The 17957-nt window shown below is 33.0% G+C and overlaps 2 protein-coding genes across 2 annotated transcripts in view; one reads left to right on the forward strand and one right to left on the reverse strand.

The window, feature by feature from the left end:
• The window catches only part of pcnt (pericentrin), a 94232-nt gene extending 85450 nt beyond the window's left edge, over positions 1 to 8782 (reverse strand). Inside the window, exons 1-3 of the mRNA XM_056459601.1 lie at positions 8593 to 8782; positions 4901 to 5077; positions 2236 to 2415 (exon numbers count right to left, since the gene is read on the reverse strand). Coding sequence (XP_056315576.1) covers positions 2236 to 2415; positions 4901 to 5077; positions 8593 to 8640 — 405 coding nt within the window. The 5' untranslated portion in view covers positions 8641 to 8782. The remainder of the gene's footprint in view (positions 1 to 2235; positions 2416 to 4900; positions 5078 to 8592) is intronic.
• Positions 8783 to 10289: 1507 nt separating this feature from the next.
• Positions 10290 to 16711, forward strand: zgc:112416 (uncharacterized protein LOC550509 homolog). Its single transcript, XM_056458986.1, has 8 exons — positions 10290 to 10390; positions 10513 to 10570; positions 10836 to 10909; positions 12166 to 12360; positions 13024 to 13135; positions 15605 to 15750; positions 15826 to 16001; positions 16666 to 16711. The coding sequence occupies exons 1-8, from the start codon at positions 10334 to 10336 to the stop codon at positions 16709 to 16711; spliced, it is 864 nt and encodes a 287-aa protein (XP_056314961.1). The 5' UTR covers positions 10290 to 10333.
• Positions 16712 to 17957: the final 1246 nt, after the last annotated feature.

A 17957-nucleotide genomic window follows, 5' to 3' on the forward strand; every position in this document is an offset into this window, starting at 1 on the left:
GCAATCTTTAAAATAACTGTTTATGCTTCTTAAGATTACTTCACTGCACAGAAACAAACCAACAATTCTTCATCAAAAGTAAAATACACTAAATCAAAACTTGACTGGAGCAAGAAATTAGAATCGTGGAGTAGGAAATGACAATCCTTAACTTGAGCAGTCCAATGATCACCCAGGGTGAGAATACATTTAACCTCATCCATGAAATGTAATTGGTCCTTCCGTTGCCTCTGTACCATCAAAAGAGGCTTTAAAACGAATTCTCCCCAAAAATGCCTGCAAACCAATTATAGTAAACACTACGCTCCAGAAAGCTAAACTCTGCCTCAGGTTTCTAGATGCGTGCGTAACCGTGACCACAAATTAATCCATTCAAATGGACAGATGTAACCCAGTTTTTATAGAAACCCTTTGTACTTTCTATTTCAGGATAATGGTACATTGATACATTACTGCACAGCACACTCAAATCTTCCTTTACATTTCGAGTGAGGGATTCAACACGGAGGAAATAGTGTTAGTCATGGTCTTCATACAGATGGGATTAGTTTGTCAAAAATGGAAGAAATGTAGCCCATGGGTACAAAAAAAAAAAAAAAAAAGCATAAATAAACTATCAGAATACTAATTAAGCCAAATAAATTAAATAAAATGTAATAAAAAGCTATAAAAAGGCTTTTTTTTGCTAATGTGTCTTTTCAGCTCATCTTTGGGAATGGGAAATTTAAAATAACTTTTATTAAAGTCAAAGATTAAAAAAGGATTTGCAATTTTGTCCACACATTACATTTGCACAAAATGCAATAAAATTAGAAAGAAAAAAAACTAAATGTTTATAAAAATCACAAAAACCCGTTTAAACTGCAGAGTGTGATAAAGAAACCTTTAAAACATTGTATACAAGACGCATTAGTCCATAGGCTTTTCATCAATGTAACAGATAAAAGGATGCCAGATTTTTAATCAAACTGCTCATTGGTTTTCCATTCAAACAGAACATAATTTACTCCAAATGTAAAGCAGAAATCAGATCTCAAAGCCATCATTTACATGTAGGAGACTCCATTATCTTCCAAAACAATAGTAATAACTTTTTGGCTGTAGTCAAGCTGTACGTGAGCAGTTTGTGTTGTGTAGTTGATAGGACTGTGATGAGACGAGACACGAGAACAAGATTTTTACACTATTTTTAAGAAATCTTCAATGATGAAATGTATGAAATGGAAAAGTCTTTTATTCAACTGAAAAAAAGCACCTAAATAGTTTGCAAATTGCAAAATAGTTTTGCAAATTTTTTTTTTTTTTTTCAAAACTATTTTGCAATTTGCAAACTATTTAGGTAATTTTTTTTTTATCAACTTGTAATAAATGTTATTTTACATTTTGATGAATTGTTCCATAAAGGAAAAGCAAACACTGCTAAATATTTAGCTATAAATTCTAACTGGCTTCCCTCTGTGTGTTCAATGTGCGGTTCAAATCCAATCCTGCCTTCAATCTTCATTGCTAATTTCACCCTCGCGCTCCATCATAACATCACAACTCACGAGACAACTTTTCACCTCGACAAGAAATCTCATAGCGTTTTAGTCCCACGAGATCTCGTAACCCAAGATCTTGTCACATCCCTAGTACTTGATAACGAATGCATCAAAATAAAACAGTTTATAAAAAATAAAAAATAAAAAAAATAGAAAGTATTGGAGTAATTGCACTTTCCAATAGCTCTGTAAAATCAAAATATAAAACTACGGGAAAGATCAGCATCTACTGCATAACAGGATGGGAGAATTTACTAAACATGAATGAAATAATTGAATGTATGAAAAACGGCTCACAGTGGCGCAGTGGGTAGCACTATCTCCTCACAGCAAGAAGGTCGCCGGTTCGCGAATCGACTGGGTCAGTTGGCATTTCTGTGTGGAGTTTGCATGTTCTCCCCGTGTTGGCGTGGGTTTCCTCCGGGTGCTCCGGTCACCTATACCATAGTCCAAAGACCTAGTATAGGTGAATTGGATAAGCTAAATTGTCCATAATGTATGAGTGAGAATGAGTGTGTATGGATGTTTCCCAGTAATGGGTAGCAGCTGGAAGGGCATCCGCTTCGTAAAATATATGCTGGATAAGTTGGCGGTTCATTCCGCTGTGGCGACTCCAGATTAATAAAGGGACTAAGATGAAAAGAAAATGAATGAATGGATAAATTTGTGTTTTTCGTTCAGTTAAATGGTTTACCTTCAGTTGTTCTTTGCCAGTGTGTGCAACTACAATCATTTCTGTAAGTTGGTCTTCAGGCAGCTCTGCCAGAGACCCAGAGGAGGAGCTCTTTTCCTGGACGTCAGATTCATCGCTCTCTCTTTCGCACTGATGGGCTTCTGGAATGCTGCTGTCTGTGCCATCAGCTTTGAGTGACGCCTGAACATTCAGACAAACATGCATATTTTCCACACTGTATGTTGCCATGACTACATGCCCCGTAGCAATGTTATGCTAACTGACCCATTTATTTTCACATGAGGAGAGACAACAAATACACATGCTATAGATTTAAAGTTGAGTACACTTGAAATGTGCATGTAAGAGGTGGGTGTACAGTCTAAATGACTTGATTAACATTCTAATTAAAATACAGTTTAAGTCAGAATTATTAGCCCCCCTGAATTATTAGCACCCCTTGATTTTTTTCCCCCCAATTTCTGGTTAACAGGGAGAAGATTTCTCAACACATTTCTAAACATAATAGTTTTAATAACTCATCTCTAATAACAGATTTATTTTATCTTCGTCATGATGACAGTACATAATATTTTACTAGATATTTTTCAAGACACTTCTATACAGCTTAAAAAGTGACATTTAAAGGCTTAACTAGGTTAACTAGGCAGGTTAGGGTAATTAGGCAAGTTAGTGTATAACAGTGGTTTGTTCTGTAGACTATCGTTAAAAAAAATTGGCTTAAAAAGGGCTAATAAGTTTGACCTTAAAATAGATTTTTAAAAATTAAAAACTGCTTTTATTCTAGCTGAAATAAAACAAACAAGACTTTCTCCAGAAGAAAAAATATTATCACACATACTGTGAAAATTTCCTTGCTCTGTTAAACAATTAAAAATGAAAAAAAAAAAAAAAAATTCAAAGGGGGGCTAATAATTCTGACTTCAACTGTATATTACACAGTGTATAGATGTGATTACAGACATTGGGTTTTTCTTATAAAAGTCTAAGCTCCCTAGCCTTTAAAATCAAAATTTACCCATTTCTTAAAAAGGTCATATACTTTGAGCAACCATATTTCCTCCCTCATCTTGCAAACACACATTTTTGTGTAACATTTTAGTTTTAAAATGGTCTAACTTTCTATATATATATTCTAAACCTTATAATGAGAAAGGATAAGAAATATGGTTAAAGAAAGGAATTAGTAGTACCTAATTTTATTTACATGGAAAATAAAATAAAATAAAAAAGATAAACAACTGAACAGACACACATATTTGCATCTGAGTAAACTGTGTATATTCTCTTTACTGCATTTGTAAGATTTGTATGGGTTATATATTATATGGGTTAACCCTAACTGGTGTCAATGTCAAAATGTATTACTTTGTTTGCATTATTCAGCAGATAGGTTCCATAATTATCACAGGGAACGATTTTAGTTTATGTGGTATTTTTTTAACCACTTTATTTTATTTGAAATGTGTTAAGACTAACATGAATTTTTGAAAATGTGTATGTACTTTGTTAGTTATGAAAAAAAATGTAAATACATTTTCCCAATTCCAGTCCAATGAGATTAATAATGGCAATTGGTGAAATTTTAAATTTCATATAATGGCATTCAAATAAAATTAGTTAAAAAGAAAATTAATGTTTGTGTAATTATAATTGTTTTAATAACAAAAAGTAGTAATGCAGTAATACAACGGCTAAAAAGTTGTAATGTTCAAACATTTTTCTTAGTGAAACATTACAGATTAAATGCAACATCTAAAGCAGAGACGCCCAAACTAGGGCCACGGGTCAAAGTTGGCCCATTCTAACCTTTTATTTGGCTCATCATCACATATTTAAAAAGCGAGAGAGAATGATGGGGAGGTGGTTGGGGCAAATACCTTTGACGGAGATCGTCATTTCGGATTTAAATGTAACCTTTTATTTGTTTAGTAATTTCTTTTTGTAAATGAATCTGATTTTTTAAAATATGAATACTCATTCGACAAATAGAGGGCAATGCACAAGACATTGGCAAGCAGATCAAGGCAAAGGCAAAAGCAGCTTAGTGTATTCCGCATTGAACACCATTATATTAATGGGATTGTTTATGTTTTTACTTTAGTAAATTCATTATACTTTAAATATACTGGGTTAATTAATTTAAAGCAATGTTTCCTAGTTATTTTTAAACATTAGGAAATATATTAGGAAATTACTCATGGAAACTTTGATGTAATACAGTTTGGTATATTTATCTTTGGCCCACAGCCCTCTATCAAGTTTGGTTTTTGGCCCTTCATAAGAAAAGGTTTGGGCACCACTGGTTTAAAGGAATAGTTCACCCAAAAAAGAAAATTCTCACCATTTACTCACACGTCCAAGCAGTTCTAAACTTTTTTTTAATTAATGTCTGTTTTATTCAAAATTTATCAGTACATCTTCCTTTATGTTCAACAAAAAAAAGAAACTTGGAGTAATATTCGAAGTAAATGAGAGAATTTTCATGTGAAAAATATCAAGTTACAACTGTTCTATAAAATAATTAATCAGCACCTAGAATGTAAAAACAGCATACTGACTTGGAATAAACAGAGTTACACTTTTAATTTAACCAATAACATTTAAGCTTTAACAAAGAAATGACAATTTTGTAAATTTAAGAAAAATGTAATGCAGAACAAACCTCTATTGAGTATTCCCTGCTGATCTCTCCATGAAAATCATGTGTCTGTGTGTCCTCTAGGTGGCGCTCTTCTGCTGACCGGTCATTCGTTTGGACATTCTGGCTCTTCCTCTTCGCCGTCTTTTTCTGCGTGCTCGAGCTTTCGCTTTTCGCCCGGCGCTGTCTATAGTGAGCAAGCTGCGCCAGAGGTTGAGCGACAGGTAGAGAGAAACGTACATCAGGATGACATAGCAAGAACACAGAATCAGCATTTTGCTAGCCTCTAAACATGAGCCATGTCAAAGGTCAATTGGATGCATCTCCAGCTTGACGTAAGCTTCACAAATAAACCAAACATACAGCAACTTCATCTAAATGGTTGATTTAGTCCAGAAATATGAACAAAAACATCAAAAAAAAAAAAAAAATTTTTAAAGCTGATATCCAAATAGATCCAAAAAAAAAAATGATAGGTTCTTCTAAAAAATATTCCTCTTCCTTTTCCTTTTTTAGAGAATCACTTATTCTCAAGCACAAAACGTGGTTGAAGCTAGACAAACACAATTCTGCGAGAGACGCTTCTCACAGCTGCCTTAAGAAGCTTATTCCAGATTAAAGCAAGCTCAAATGACAAATATGACAATGGTGCATCTTTGAACAAACATCATCAGCAGAAGCCCCAAGGCTGTCAAATATGGTCACATGACAGCAATCTATCAAACCACACAAAAACGCCATATGAATCCTGGGCAGGTCTACAAACATGAGAACCAAGACCACAGCGTGAAGAGATGGTCTCACTGAAAAAGGAAAACGAAGAAAGAGGAGGAGCGAAAACAGGCAATTAATCTGCATAAACATGTATACGGTGACCTAACTTGGAGCTGCCATCCGGGCTAACCCTTTAACCCAGATCTGAACACGAATACACCTGGGGGGAAGAAAGTGCATGCTATTCCAGTGGATTACATTTGACCTGCTTTTATAAACATGTAGGGAATCAGTTTGCGTTTCGCCCACTGACTGTCAAATCACATAAGATGTTGATATGAAGAGAGCCTGGGGAAGCAAGAGCCACAAACAGCATCTGAAACAGCGTCTTATATGTAATATTCAGGCCACTCTCTGCATCATACACTAGAAACTACTACTATATATATATATATATATATATATATATATATATATATATATATATATATATATATATATATATATATATATATATATATATATATATATATATATATATATATATATATATATATATATATATATATATATATATATATATATTTATTTATTTATTTATTTATTTATTTATATTTATATATTTATTTCAAATGAGCTAGTTTAATGTTCATTTCATAATGTGTAAACATTATACATACATATTTTATGTAAACTAAAATTCGCATTGTGATAATGATTATATCTCTTTTTTTGTAGTGCAGAAGGATGCAGGGCAGCACAATATATCATTTCAGCAACAAAATCGCAATAGTCACATTGCATCATATGCAACGTTAAGTCTGGATTCTAATTTATGATTTGCATGTGTTTTTGAGGTATGTGACTGTATAAAGATTTGATAAGACTTCAGGATTAAGAAATTAAGCCGATTGTAACTTTAATAAATTAATTTTATTGATTTATACAATAAAAATTATGCAGTATTATTTTGTATTAGATTACTCTTGTGCAGTAATTGAATACTGTTAGACTCCTCAAAAAACCATAAAAAAAAAACAATAATTTGTATCAGATGCAGATGCAGAATAATATAAAGTGATAAATTCTTTCCAAATAGAAATATCATCTGGTGAAATTGTATTCATATCGCAATACATAAAAATCGCAGAATGACAAAATATTGCAATATTAGATTTTTTTCCAATATCGTGCAGCTCTAGTAGGAAGACAGAAAATTAAGAGGGAGAGAAAATGGGGGGGGGATCAGGTCACCCAGAGCGCCGCTTCAACATATGTCGCGTACTAAAAGCTGGGCTATCGCCGTTGACATTAGTGTAATTTTATTGGCCAGCCCAATCACAAGTTCAGCTAAGGGGAGGCTCCTGCTTTCGTATGCATTTGTTTAGAAGTGCTTAGCAACTTCAAGCACCCTTGTAGAACTGGTTGCATAACTGTGGGTGCCTTTTATGCATGGAAGTTTAAAAAAAATTTCAACAATAGTGCTGATTAACAAAAAAAAATTTGCTTAAGCATATAAAAAATAGATTTGATTAAACATGCACAGACGAACTGCTCGCAATAAAATCTATAAAAGGTGTTTTATGTAGGGTGATTTTTAATGTTTAACTTTAAGAAAAATAATTTTGGAACTCAAAAAACATTTGATACAAGCAAGCTACGCCACACAGCAAGTTAATGTCTGAGCAACTCACAATGATTCTGAATCAGTTTGGTTATTGCCTAAACAAGAAAGCACCTTATGTGGCTAATATTAAATGGCAAAATTAAACTCTGGGTTTAACATGAATCAAATGATCTAGAGCAAGGAAGGAAGACTAAAGACAATGCAGTACACACCTTGAAGCGGATTATGAATATGTAAAGGTATGAACCAACAAACCAAACAATTTAAATTTCATCATGTACCAAATGTCGTTTTGAATTGTGCAAAATAAACCTGGATGACAAATGAAAAATGTGTTGAAATTGAATAGCATTAATAGTTTCATTTACACTTTAACTCAATTACTAGCTCGTTTTTGCTTAAAGTTTGTCATTGATACGAACACATTTTATTAAGCCTGAAATGCGCCAATCCAATGTTTACTCCTAATCTTATAGTGCCTCCTACAGGTTTCTTTAAAAATAACAGGCTGTTGTGTTGACAGTTTATCATCACTTAAATATAGTTAGATTGCTAAAATCGTAAACTGTGTTGTTTACATCATTTGAAGCGTTTGCCATTTAAAAAGAGGAAGGTTGAGAAAAGTCAAACAAAGAATACATCGCTCCCTTCATATCAATTTTCCATTCAATGTGGATAAAATACTGCAGTTCCCGTAAAAGCTTTCGAGCTAAAAATACACAGATTGTACCTGTGATCATCACTGATCCTGCCTAGAGACCGAGCTGTATCAAATTCCTTATACTCAACTGCATATATAACTTTACTTGCGACATAATTCCGACTCATAAGCTCAAAAACTTCCCTTATACATACGAAATTTGTACATAAAACCTGTACTTTGATTGAAAATTAAAAGTCAAACCAAATAAATACCAAAAGCTATATTTTTACCAGTAAAAACGCCAAACCCTTTCATAGGAGCAAAGCTCATTCTGATGTTTAGAAACAGTTAACGTTAACTTAAGTACTCTAAATAGAAATTTGGAGTTCGTAATTGGTCGATTATCATCACTAAAGTGGCATTAACACAGTATTAATAAACAGAATATACCGTAAGGCAGTTAGATATCCGTGCAGACCTAAAAATATACTCTTGCTGATTAACGTTAGTTCCTTTTGTGTACAAGTTTTATAATGAGATATTGAACACGAAGGACAATAGGAGTGAGTGTGACAAATGTGGCCATTCGAAATCGTATTAGATCCCAGATAAATCACATAATTGAACTGAATTGCTAGTGTGAAAACAGACGTGATCAACATGGCATTAATACTCAAAATAACAACTAACGTTACCCTTATATAAAGTTACTCCGCTAACGTTAGCCCTTACCTTTGCTCGTCCGGCCTCTAATTTCCTCTGCCTTTCATCTTGATCCATTTCCTGGTTCAAGGAATTTCATGGGAACGAAAGGAACGCTCAAGTGTGCGACAAAAAGGTTAAAATTGTGCTTCTTTAAAACCCCCTAAGTGATTTCGTCGCAATGTTTATAGAGTTCAGAGATTTTCATAAGGAGTAACTGTCAGTGAATTTTTCAACATGGCCGCGAACTGTGTTTGTCCCCGCCCTTATCGGATTGACAGATTGCGGGAACCTATTAGAACAAAGGACGTAAACTTGTCAGCCAATCGTATTTCTTGTTGTAGGACTTCACTATACGCCTTGGTTTGAACGCATTGGGCTTGAATGACCAATTAAAATGCGTGTGCATGCATGACCTCGTGATTGATAACCTCGCCAGCTTATTGCAGAGAAGGGACATCCTCCGCAGGTTGTGTATTTGTTGTGATAGTCCTGTTTCTAGGTTCTGAGTGGTTGTGATTGACAAATGAGAGGCGCGGGTAAAAGCCCGGGTGAATAAGATTAACCAGTAGGTAACAACGGTTGAATGTAACAGAAGCTATTTTTTTCTTCATTATACACTGGTAATATAAGATTCAGTGGCATAAACTGCAAATGTTTTATTTTACATTTGTAATAATATATAACATGGAAAAAAATAGTATAATGTGATATTTAAAAAAAAAAATTATGAAAACAAATGAGAAATATAAACATTAGCTTTGATTTGGACTAGTATAAAGGTATTAAATGATAAATCTAAAAAAATAATGATTCTATATTATCTTTAGTATTTATGCTGGGCTATATTTTCTGCATAGTTCCAGATTATGAAAGAGTTCAAAATAAGTTAAATATAAATACTTTTATAACCTTAATTTTTTTATTATTATTATTATTGTTGTGTTTTTTAAAGCTGCACCTTATGTCAACTGATTTTGTATTTGTTTATATTTCTTAAGCTGCACAGGAATTTTATGGGAAAGCTAGAAATACATCAAAATTAAAAAGAAAATTTTCAAAACTATTAATTTCTTTGTTTTATGTAAAAAAATATTCACTTACTTTACTACGGCTTAGTACCTGATTTATCGGGGGTCACCACAGCAGAGTGAACCACTAATTACCCAGGCATATGTTTTTTTTATGCAGCAGAATACTCAAAAATCATTTATTAAATAAAGATCTTGTTCCATTAAGATATTTTGTAGGCTAAATTACTGTAAATAAACATTCTGTTTGAGTTGTAATGTCCATTGCTAAGCACAATTTGGATTTTCAAGGTTTTTTTTACCTTTAGATTTCAGATATTTAAATATTCTCAGCCAAATACCTTTCAGTCATAACAAACCATACATCAGTAAAAAAAAAAAAATCTAAATATTTTTTTTTCTCTCTTTTTTCTTTTTTTTTTTTTTATTGGCCCTTATGATTTTTTATTTTATTTTATTTTTGGTTCAGGGATACATTTAAGAATGGCCTTTAAAGTAAAAAAAAAAAATGTCAATATTTGTCAATACAATATATTTTTCATGATAAATTTTCAATACTTGCACTTGAGATTGAAAGTCCCTGCCAGCACAGCTCAGCCTTGTTTGCAACTTTTGATGTAACTTAGCAACATACTTGTAGGTTGGTCAAACATGTCTACATGTTTTGACAACGGTCACCTTTCCACAGCAAGCATGCCTAAATAAATGAATCTAAAAGCTGTTTCTTTTTTGTTGTTGAAATGGCAGATCCAGTGGTCGACCAAATGACAAGACTGAGACTGAAAATGCTGGAGAAGGTTAGTTGCTTTTATGTAAAAAGTATTGACTCAGATTTTTTTTCTTGCTAACAACATTCTATGAAGCCAAACTTTTACGAAGAGACTAAAAAGCTTCATGATTAATCTGTTTGTTTCTCTAGCGACTGGAGAATGAGAGAAATGACAACACTGAACGAGAGGGTTCAGCGCTTTCTACAAGTATGCCGACTGTAGTGATGTTTTTGTGTACTGCATTAGTGTATTTTCTCTTTCTTTGACTCCCTGACCTAAATTTTGGTCCTGAGCTTCTTTCTTTAAACCCTAAAATAAAATAAAAAAATAATAATAATAGTTGCCAGGCTGCCTGATTTGTAATAATTAGCTCAACAGGTTATTCCAACAAAAAATAAAAGTATACGAGCATGCTGAAAATACAGTTTAAATGATTCATTGTTTGTTTGTTTGTTTTTTTATTATCTTACAGGAAGTAATTATGGGCATGCAGATGCATTACACAGTGCTCTGAGAAGGAAGAGAGACCTCTTAAAGAGACTGAGGGTGGTGTTACACATAAATACTACATTTAAATTAGAATCATTTTAGTGATGTTAAACAATTGATTGTGACCAATTTTATACAAAGTAAAAGTTTGCGTTCATATTATATTTTTGTGTACACTAAAATCATAATAATATTATTAAATACCTCAGACCTTTTTTTACAAGTGGCTATTTTAGTAAACGTAGTCATGATTAATTGTTGAACTGTGCTAAATTCTTTACAAAGTTAGAAGAGTTTAATTTGAGATGATTAAAACAAAGGCAGGCGTCACGGTGGCGCAGTGGGTAGCATGAGCACCTCACAGCAAGAAGGTCACTGGCTCAGTTGGCATTTCTGTGTGGAGTTTGCATGTTCTCCCCGTGTTCGTGTGGGTTTCCTCTGGGTGCTCCGGTTTTCCCCACAGTCCAAAGACATGCGCTATAGGTGAATTGGGTAAGCTAAATTGACTGTAGTGTGTGTGTGTGTGTGTTTGTGTGTGTGTGTGCGTGCGTGTGTGTGTGTGTGTGTGTGTGTGTGTGTGTGTTTTTGTGTGTGTGAATGCAAGTGTGTATGGGTGTTTACCAGTGTTGGGTTGCGGCTGGAAGGGCATCCGCTGTGTAAAACATATGCTGGATAAGTTGGCTGTTTATTGCGCTGTGGCAACCCCTGATTAATAAAGGGACTAAGCTGAAGGAAAATTAATAAATGAATGATAAAGCAAAGGCAGTCTTACACAAAGTGTCATTTAAATAGTGACAAGAAGCATTCTATTAAATAAATCATAAGTACCACTGTAAAAAATATCCGTAAATTAGCAGTTTTCCATATTTTGTGATTCTTGTTTTTATTTTTTATTTTTACCCATTTTTTATGCTTTTGAATTGCATTACAAGACTTTGATCTTTCTTCCAAGAACTTTTAACCTTGACAAGTTTGAAAAAATGACTTTTATTAACATTTTAATAGTTTAAAGTCATATATTGTCTGGGTTGGTGTTGTATATTACGATACAAAAATCTTGTAAGCTGCCAGTATACATTTTCTGTTATTTTACAGACATAAAATATATTTTAAACTACTAAAATGTCAATAAAAGTCACTTTGTTAAACTGTAGAGTAGAGCTTTCATTATCAAAGTCGACAGAGAAGAGATCAACAACTCATAAGACAATTCACAACTGTAAATAAATGGAAAAATTTTGTGAATCACAAAATACGGAAACTGTTAATTAACAGATAATTATTTACAGTGTAGATATGTTTATATGCAACAGGAACAGCATCTGATGGAGGATCTGGGAAGGCCACACACATGGGGTGGATCTCATAGACAATATCATTATGAACCTCTTCATGGGCCGCTCCAGCCTGTGCCTCCCATCCACATCCACCAAAATGCACCATCTGAACCCCAACCTACTCTACTCCCGCCACCTGTCCCGCAGGCCCCTCGAATCATTCAAAACACTGTAGGAAATGTTTTTATTCACTCAGTGAAATTCACTTTTTAGAACTTTTATTTTTACTGGTACAGTCTTGCACAGAATATCTACTATTCCAGCTCATTTAAAGGGGACATATTATACAAAAATTGTTTTATAAGGGGTTTAAACACAGTTGTTTAGCAAAACTCCATGAATATAACCAGCTTCTATAGGTAAATTGTATTAATTTAAAGTTTTTATATTCACACTTCATAAAAACAGTCTGCAGAAACACGTTGATTGGCTTTCTCTATTTGTATGACATCAGAGGGTTAAAGCCCCGCCTATTAGTGACAATCTGTCCTTCATTAGCATAGGAAATTAGTCTAGTTTTTTAATCTGCCACTATATTGACACATAGGCATGTGTAGCTGTTCTCTTTCGCATTTAGGATACAAAGGATAGGACACATTTTGGATAAAAGCCTAGACTGGGCCATTTCAGAGAGTTATAAAACATTATTTGTGGGATATTTTGAGCTGAGACTTCACATACACATTCTAGGGATATCAGAGACTTATTTTACATCTAGTAAAAAGGGGCATAACATGTCCCCTCTTCGTATGTTAGCTGTTCCAAAAAGTACATTTTGTGTGCATGTTACAATGATGCAATGAATATGATAACTTATATTTGTTCTTCCACAAGATTCCCCAACAGCCAGCTACCATTATCCAGCAGTTACCACAGCAGCAGCCTCTCATCGCACAAATCCCACCACCTCAAACCTTCCCATACAGTTCAGGAAGCATTAAAGAAGGTATGCATAAAATACAACCATTATTAGTCCAAAAAGGAATTATTTGGAATCAGATACCTCATTAGACTTTAAACCTTTACTACTTAGCCTTTAAAAAAAGTGAGTTTCCTACACAGTGCAGCGTAGTAACAGATTTGACTCCAATATTTGCTACTTATAATTATTTTATATTACATTTTAAATGCTCATAATAAAATTATGGTTACTTTAAAAAATTATAGTTACTTTTAAATTAGATTTTTACAAATGATTTACATAATAGCATGGTCACAAATATTTAAAATTATATTTCAGGAATGTAATTACATTTCCAATGGTTCCCATGCTGATTAATGGTCACAGGTAATCAGGAAATTATATATTTCGAATATATCAAAATTAGGTTTTTGTGTGGGTTAGAGGTATTTTGTTTATATTTTTACAATTTTTTTCATTTTAATATTCAATATTCTCCTGCATATTTAAAGCATTTTGTGATGTTGATAACAAAGAATTAAAGATTTTATTTCTCTTCGATCAAATTTGAAAAAGTTTGAATAATAGGGATGCATCAATATTGATACTGATACTTTTCTGATATAGGTACTAGACTCAATACTTATTTTTATTTATTCCTTCGTTAATTCTCTTTCAGCTTAGTCCCTTGTTTCCAGTACTGGGAAATACCCATACACTCTCACATTTACACTCATACACAATGGCCAATGTTGTTTACCCAATTCACCTATGGCGCATGTCTTTGGACTGTGGGGAAACCAGAGCACCCAGAAGAAACCCACGTGAACCCGGGGAAAACATGCTAACTCCACACACAAACAGCCACCATGCCATCTATTTTTATTTATTTATTTATTTGTTTGATTGTTTTTTATGTATTTAATAAAAAAATTAATATTTATTACTTATAAAAAGTATTAAATATTATTCAATACTTATAAAACACTTATAAAATATCGCTCAATACTTATAAAAACATGCCATTACAAAAGACATACATACACTTAAAATTTTTATACAACATTGAACAGTGCTACACAGAAATGTTTGTTCAGAGAAATTGGTTTTGTAGTTTTTGCAACTTGTTTACAGTATGATAAAGAATTAATATTGTTATTATTATTTCATTAGTGAATTCAGATCAATTGGGACACATTTTGTTATTGAGATGACCAAGAAAAAGTATCCCAATTGACCCGAATTCACCCCTAAGTCCTTGGTGTAGGGCATCACGGTGGTGCAGTGGGTAGCACGATCGCCACAGTAATAAGGTTGCTGGTTTTAGCCTCGGCTGGGTCAGTTGGCATTTCTGTGTGGAGTTTGCATGTTCTCCCCATGTTGGCATAGGTTTCCTCCGGGTGCTCCGGTTGTCCAAGGACATGTGGTATAGGTGAATTGAGTAAGCTAAATTGTTCGTATGAGTGTGAATAAGAGTGTGTATGGATGTTTTCCAGTGATGAGTTGCAGCTGGAAGGGCATCCGCTGCATAAAACAAATGCTGGATAAATTGGCGTTTCATTCCGCTGTGGCGACCCCAGATTAATAAAGGGACTAAGCTGAAAAGAATATGAATGAATGAAGTCCTTGGTGTAGTTCTGTGAAAATGATTAATTAATTAATAATTTAGCCTCACTGTTATATTTGGCAAATTGCCACATCCCATAAAAGTACAGGTATTGGTATCAAGTACCATGAAAAAACATCACGATGGTCTGTATGGATGCAGTCCTAGATAAAAGCAACCAAAAAGTAATCTAAAAGCAGTCAGAATACATATAATAATCATACATAATGTTATTTTCTACAATTATCATTGTTACTTGTAATCAGTTACAGACTATAGTTTATAAAGATTTTTGTTAAAAGGATTGATTGTACACAGTACACAGCGCCTTATATCAATATACAATGCAATACTTTCTACATTCGCACTTGTACACAGCACCTTATAACCTGTATATTTATAACAATCTGTACATACAACTCAACATCCAGGTTTCTTGACTAACCGCATCTGTTTAATGTTTATCTTTTTTTTTTTCTCCCATATTTATTTTGTATTGGTCACTTGTCACTTTATGTACACTGGAAGCTTGTGTGTGTGAAGCACACTTGGCAATAAAACTGATTCTGATTCTGATAGTTTCATTTAGCAAATACACACTGAATCAATCGAAAATATAAAAAGTAACAACATTATATAATCTTATGCAAAAAATGTACTTCAAATAAACATAAAAAAAAATTACACTTTCTGTTTATTGAAAAAAATCCTTAATGTTATTGTTAACCATACGAGACAAAACATTTTAGAAATGTCACTGAGCCAAACATTTTGACCAGTCATTCAGGTTGCAGGCCTGAAACAACAATAGCCAATATGAAAAGAAGTATTCTAAATAAAATGTACACAAAACTAAACAAAAGTTCAAGATTAAAGATAAGCAAACTTTATCATTGTTATGATTCCAGATATGGTGGAGCTGATGCTCATGCAGAATGCTCAGATGCACCAGATCATCATGCACAATATGATGCTGAAGGCTCTTCCACCAATGGCTATGTTTCCAGAAGGAAACCCCAGTCAAGTCACATCTCTAGCCTCACATCCAGGGCAGGTAACCGGGATCTTTTGTGTACTACAAATTCCCCCAAAAGATTTGACTCAGTATGTTAATTTAATGTTTTTATAGGAGCTTTATTCAACATCCAGAGGAGGAGCTGTCCATCATCACCATTATTACGGCTCCCACGAGAAACCTTTGCCTCCAATAGGCTACTCTGGTTGGCCTTCTTTAATGCCGACAGGGCAAGGAGGGACTTTTCTGCCACATGGGATTGGTCCTGTAACTCTGCCCCCCTTAAATACGTAAGAGACAACAGTGTCACAATACCAACAAACAAGTAAACATAAAATTATTTGTCAAAAATCATCATTATAATGATATTCTTTGTACTATAATGTATAATATGTACATTGGGACTAGTTTTTTCCCACTTATTAATTGACCACTTTAAATTTCTCTGTTTCTCTGGATTTTCTGTATGTGTTTGAGTAAAATGTTAGTATTTGTTTTATCTTATAAATGTTAGATAATAGTTCTTACAAATTTTATATTAAAACGTTCATTTAGAGATTATATTTTTCAGAAAATGACAGTTGGTGATAACAAATATATTTGTTGTGATCAGGATTATTTCATCAAATTTGTTTCTTTATATCTTTTAATCATCTGAAGCATTGGTTTTGTTAGGTCTAGAAACTGATATAAACATGTCTGAAAACATGACACCTCCTTTGTTCTTTTATACAAAAAATGGTAGAAATATCAGCAGTAGTTTACAGAATAAAACACACATTTTAAATCCAGATAAACTGTCCAGATAAAGAGTCACATAGTGAAAGTTTCATACCCAGATTAGCCTAATATTTAGTGATGTGTTTTTTGCGCTATTTTTCAGAAAATGTTCAGTGTTTAAAACATTTAGCGTTCAGTCATTTTATACTAATGTTGGCTTGAATTTTCTTGTAGTATGGGAACTGATGCCGTGAATTCCAAGATTCCCACTGGACAATGAGGTTAAACTCTCCCTCTCCTTTTATATTTGGTCCTTCACTCTCAGAAATTAAGGTACAAAAGTTGTCACTGGGGCGGTACCTTTTGAAGAGGTACACTTTTATTCCTATCAGGTCCACATTTGTACCTTAAAGGTACATATTCACAACTAAAAAGTACAAATGTGTACCTTAAAGGTTCAAAAGTACACCCAAGAGGTACAAAAATATTCTTTAAGGGTACACATGTGCACCTTTAAGGTACATAAGTCTACATTTTGAAAAGGTACTGCCCCAGTGACAGCTTTTGTACCTATATTTCTGAGTTTATATATATATACATAGATTTACTATTTATATAAAGATGGACTGTGTTTAACTGGGACTTAACGTTTTACTTACAAATTGAATTGATGTTCTTGTGTCGGTCTGCTTGTTTCTATGTTGCTCTTATTTGTAAGTTATTTTGGTTAAAGCATGTCCAAAATAAGTCCATATTACACAAATATGGAAGTATCACTCCCAATATCTTATTTCCTTTTTCCTTTTCTTCAGCCACATTGCAGACCCCTCTTCTCCCAGACAGACAGACCCCCATCTTTAAAGAATTAACACCATTCAGTCAACATACATTTTGTTTTCAAATAAATGCATTTTATTTTTGCCTTCTTCTACTTTAGAGTCATTGTTTAAGTATTTAACAGCTTCAATTAGTACAGTCATTAGACTAATATAGTCACAATGGTAAGGTAAAAATCTTGTTTTTATTACATAAAGTTTTTATTAGATATATTAGATATATATATATATATATATATATATATTTATATATATATATATATATATATATATATATATATATATATATATATATATATATATATATATATATATATATATATAATGTTTAAAATACATGTATTGACATTTATGCACTTATGTTAATAGTTTTTAATAATTTATGTACTATTATCAATGATAATAAATTATTTGTTTTATGGTTTTATTTGTTATTCAGTATACTTCAGATTCCATATATATATGTTTAGATTCTATGTTTTATCCATTAATCATATTTATTTTATATCTATTGATTTATTAAATTATATTTTGAAAGATATTTATTTTCGGGTGTGTTTCTTACTTTAAAATTCATTTTAAAAGTCACGAAAATGTAAGGACAGCCACTGTTTTGCCATGCTATATTTAAAGTTGCAGTACAGTATCGTCTTGCGCAACACTAAGCTGAACGCCATAAATCTGGAGTTA

This window comes from Danio aesculapii, chromosome 6 (assembly GCF_903798145.1).
Source record: "Danio aesculapii chromosome 6, fDanAes4.1, whole genome shotgun sequence".
Classification (NCBI taxonomy): domain Eukaryota; kingdom Metazoa; phylum Chordata; class Actinopteri; order Cypriniformes; family Danionidae; genus Danio; species Danio aesculapii.

Coding starts and splice junctions, on each gene's coding strand:
- zgc:112416 (XM_056458986.1), top strand. CDS start 10,334: ATGGCAGATCCAGTGGTCGACCAAATGACAAGACTGAGACTGAAAATG. Junction 12,361..13,023: donor CTCGAATCATTCAAAACACT/GTAGGAAATGTT, acceptor TTCTTCCACAAG/ATTCCCCAACAGCCAGCTAC. Junction 16,002..16,665: donor ACTCTGCCCCCCTTAAATAC/GTAAGAGACAAC, acceptor ATTTTCTTGTAG/TATGGGAACTGATGCCGTGA.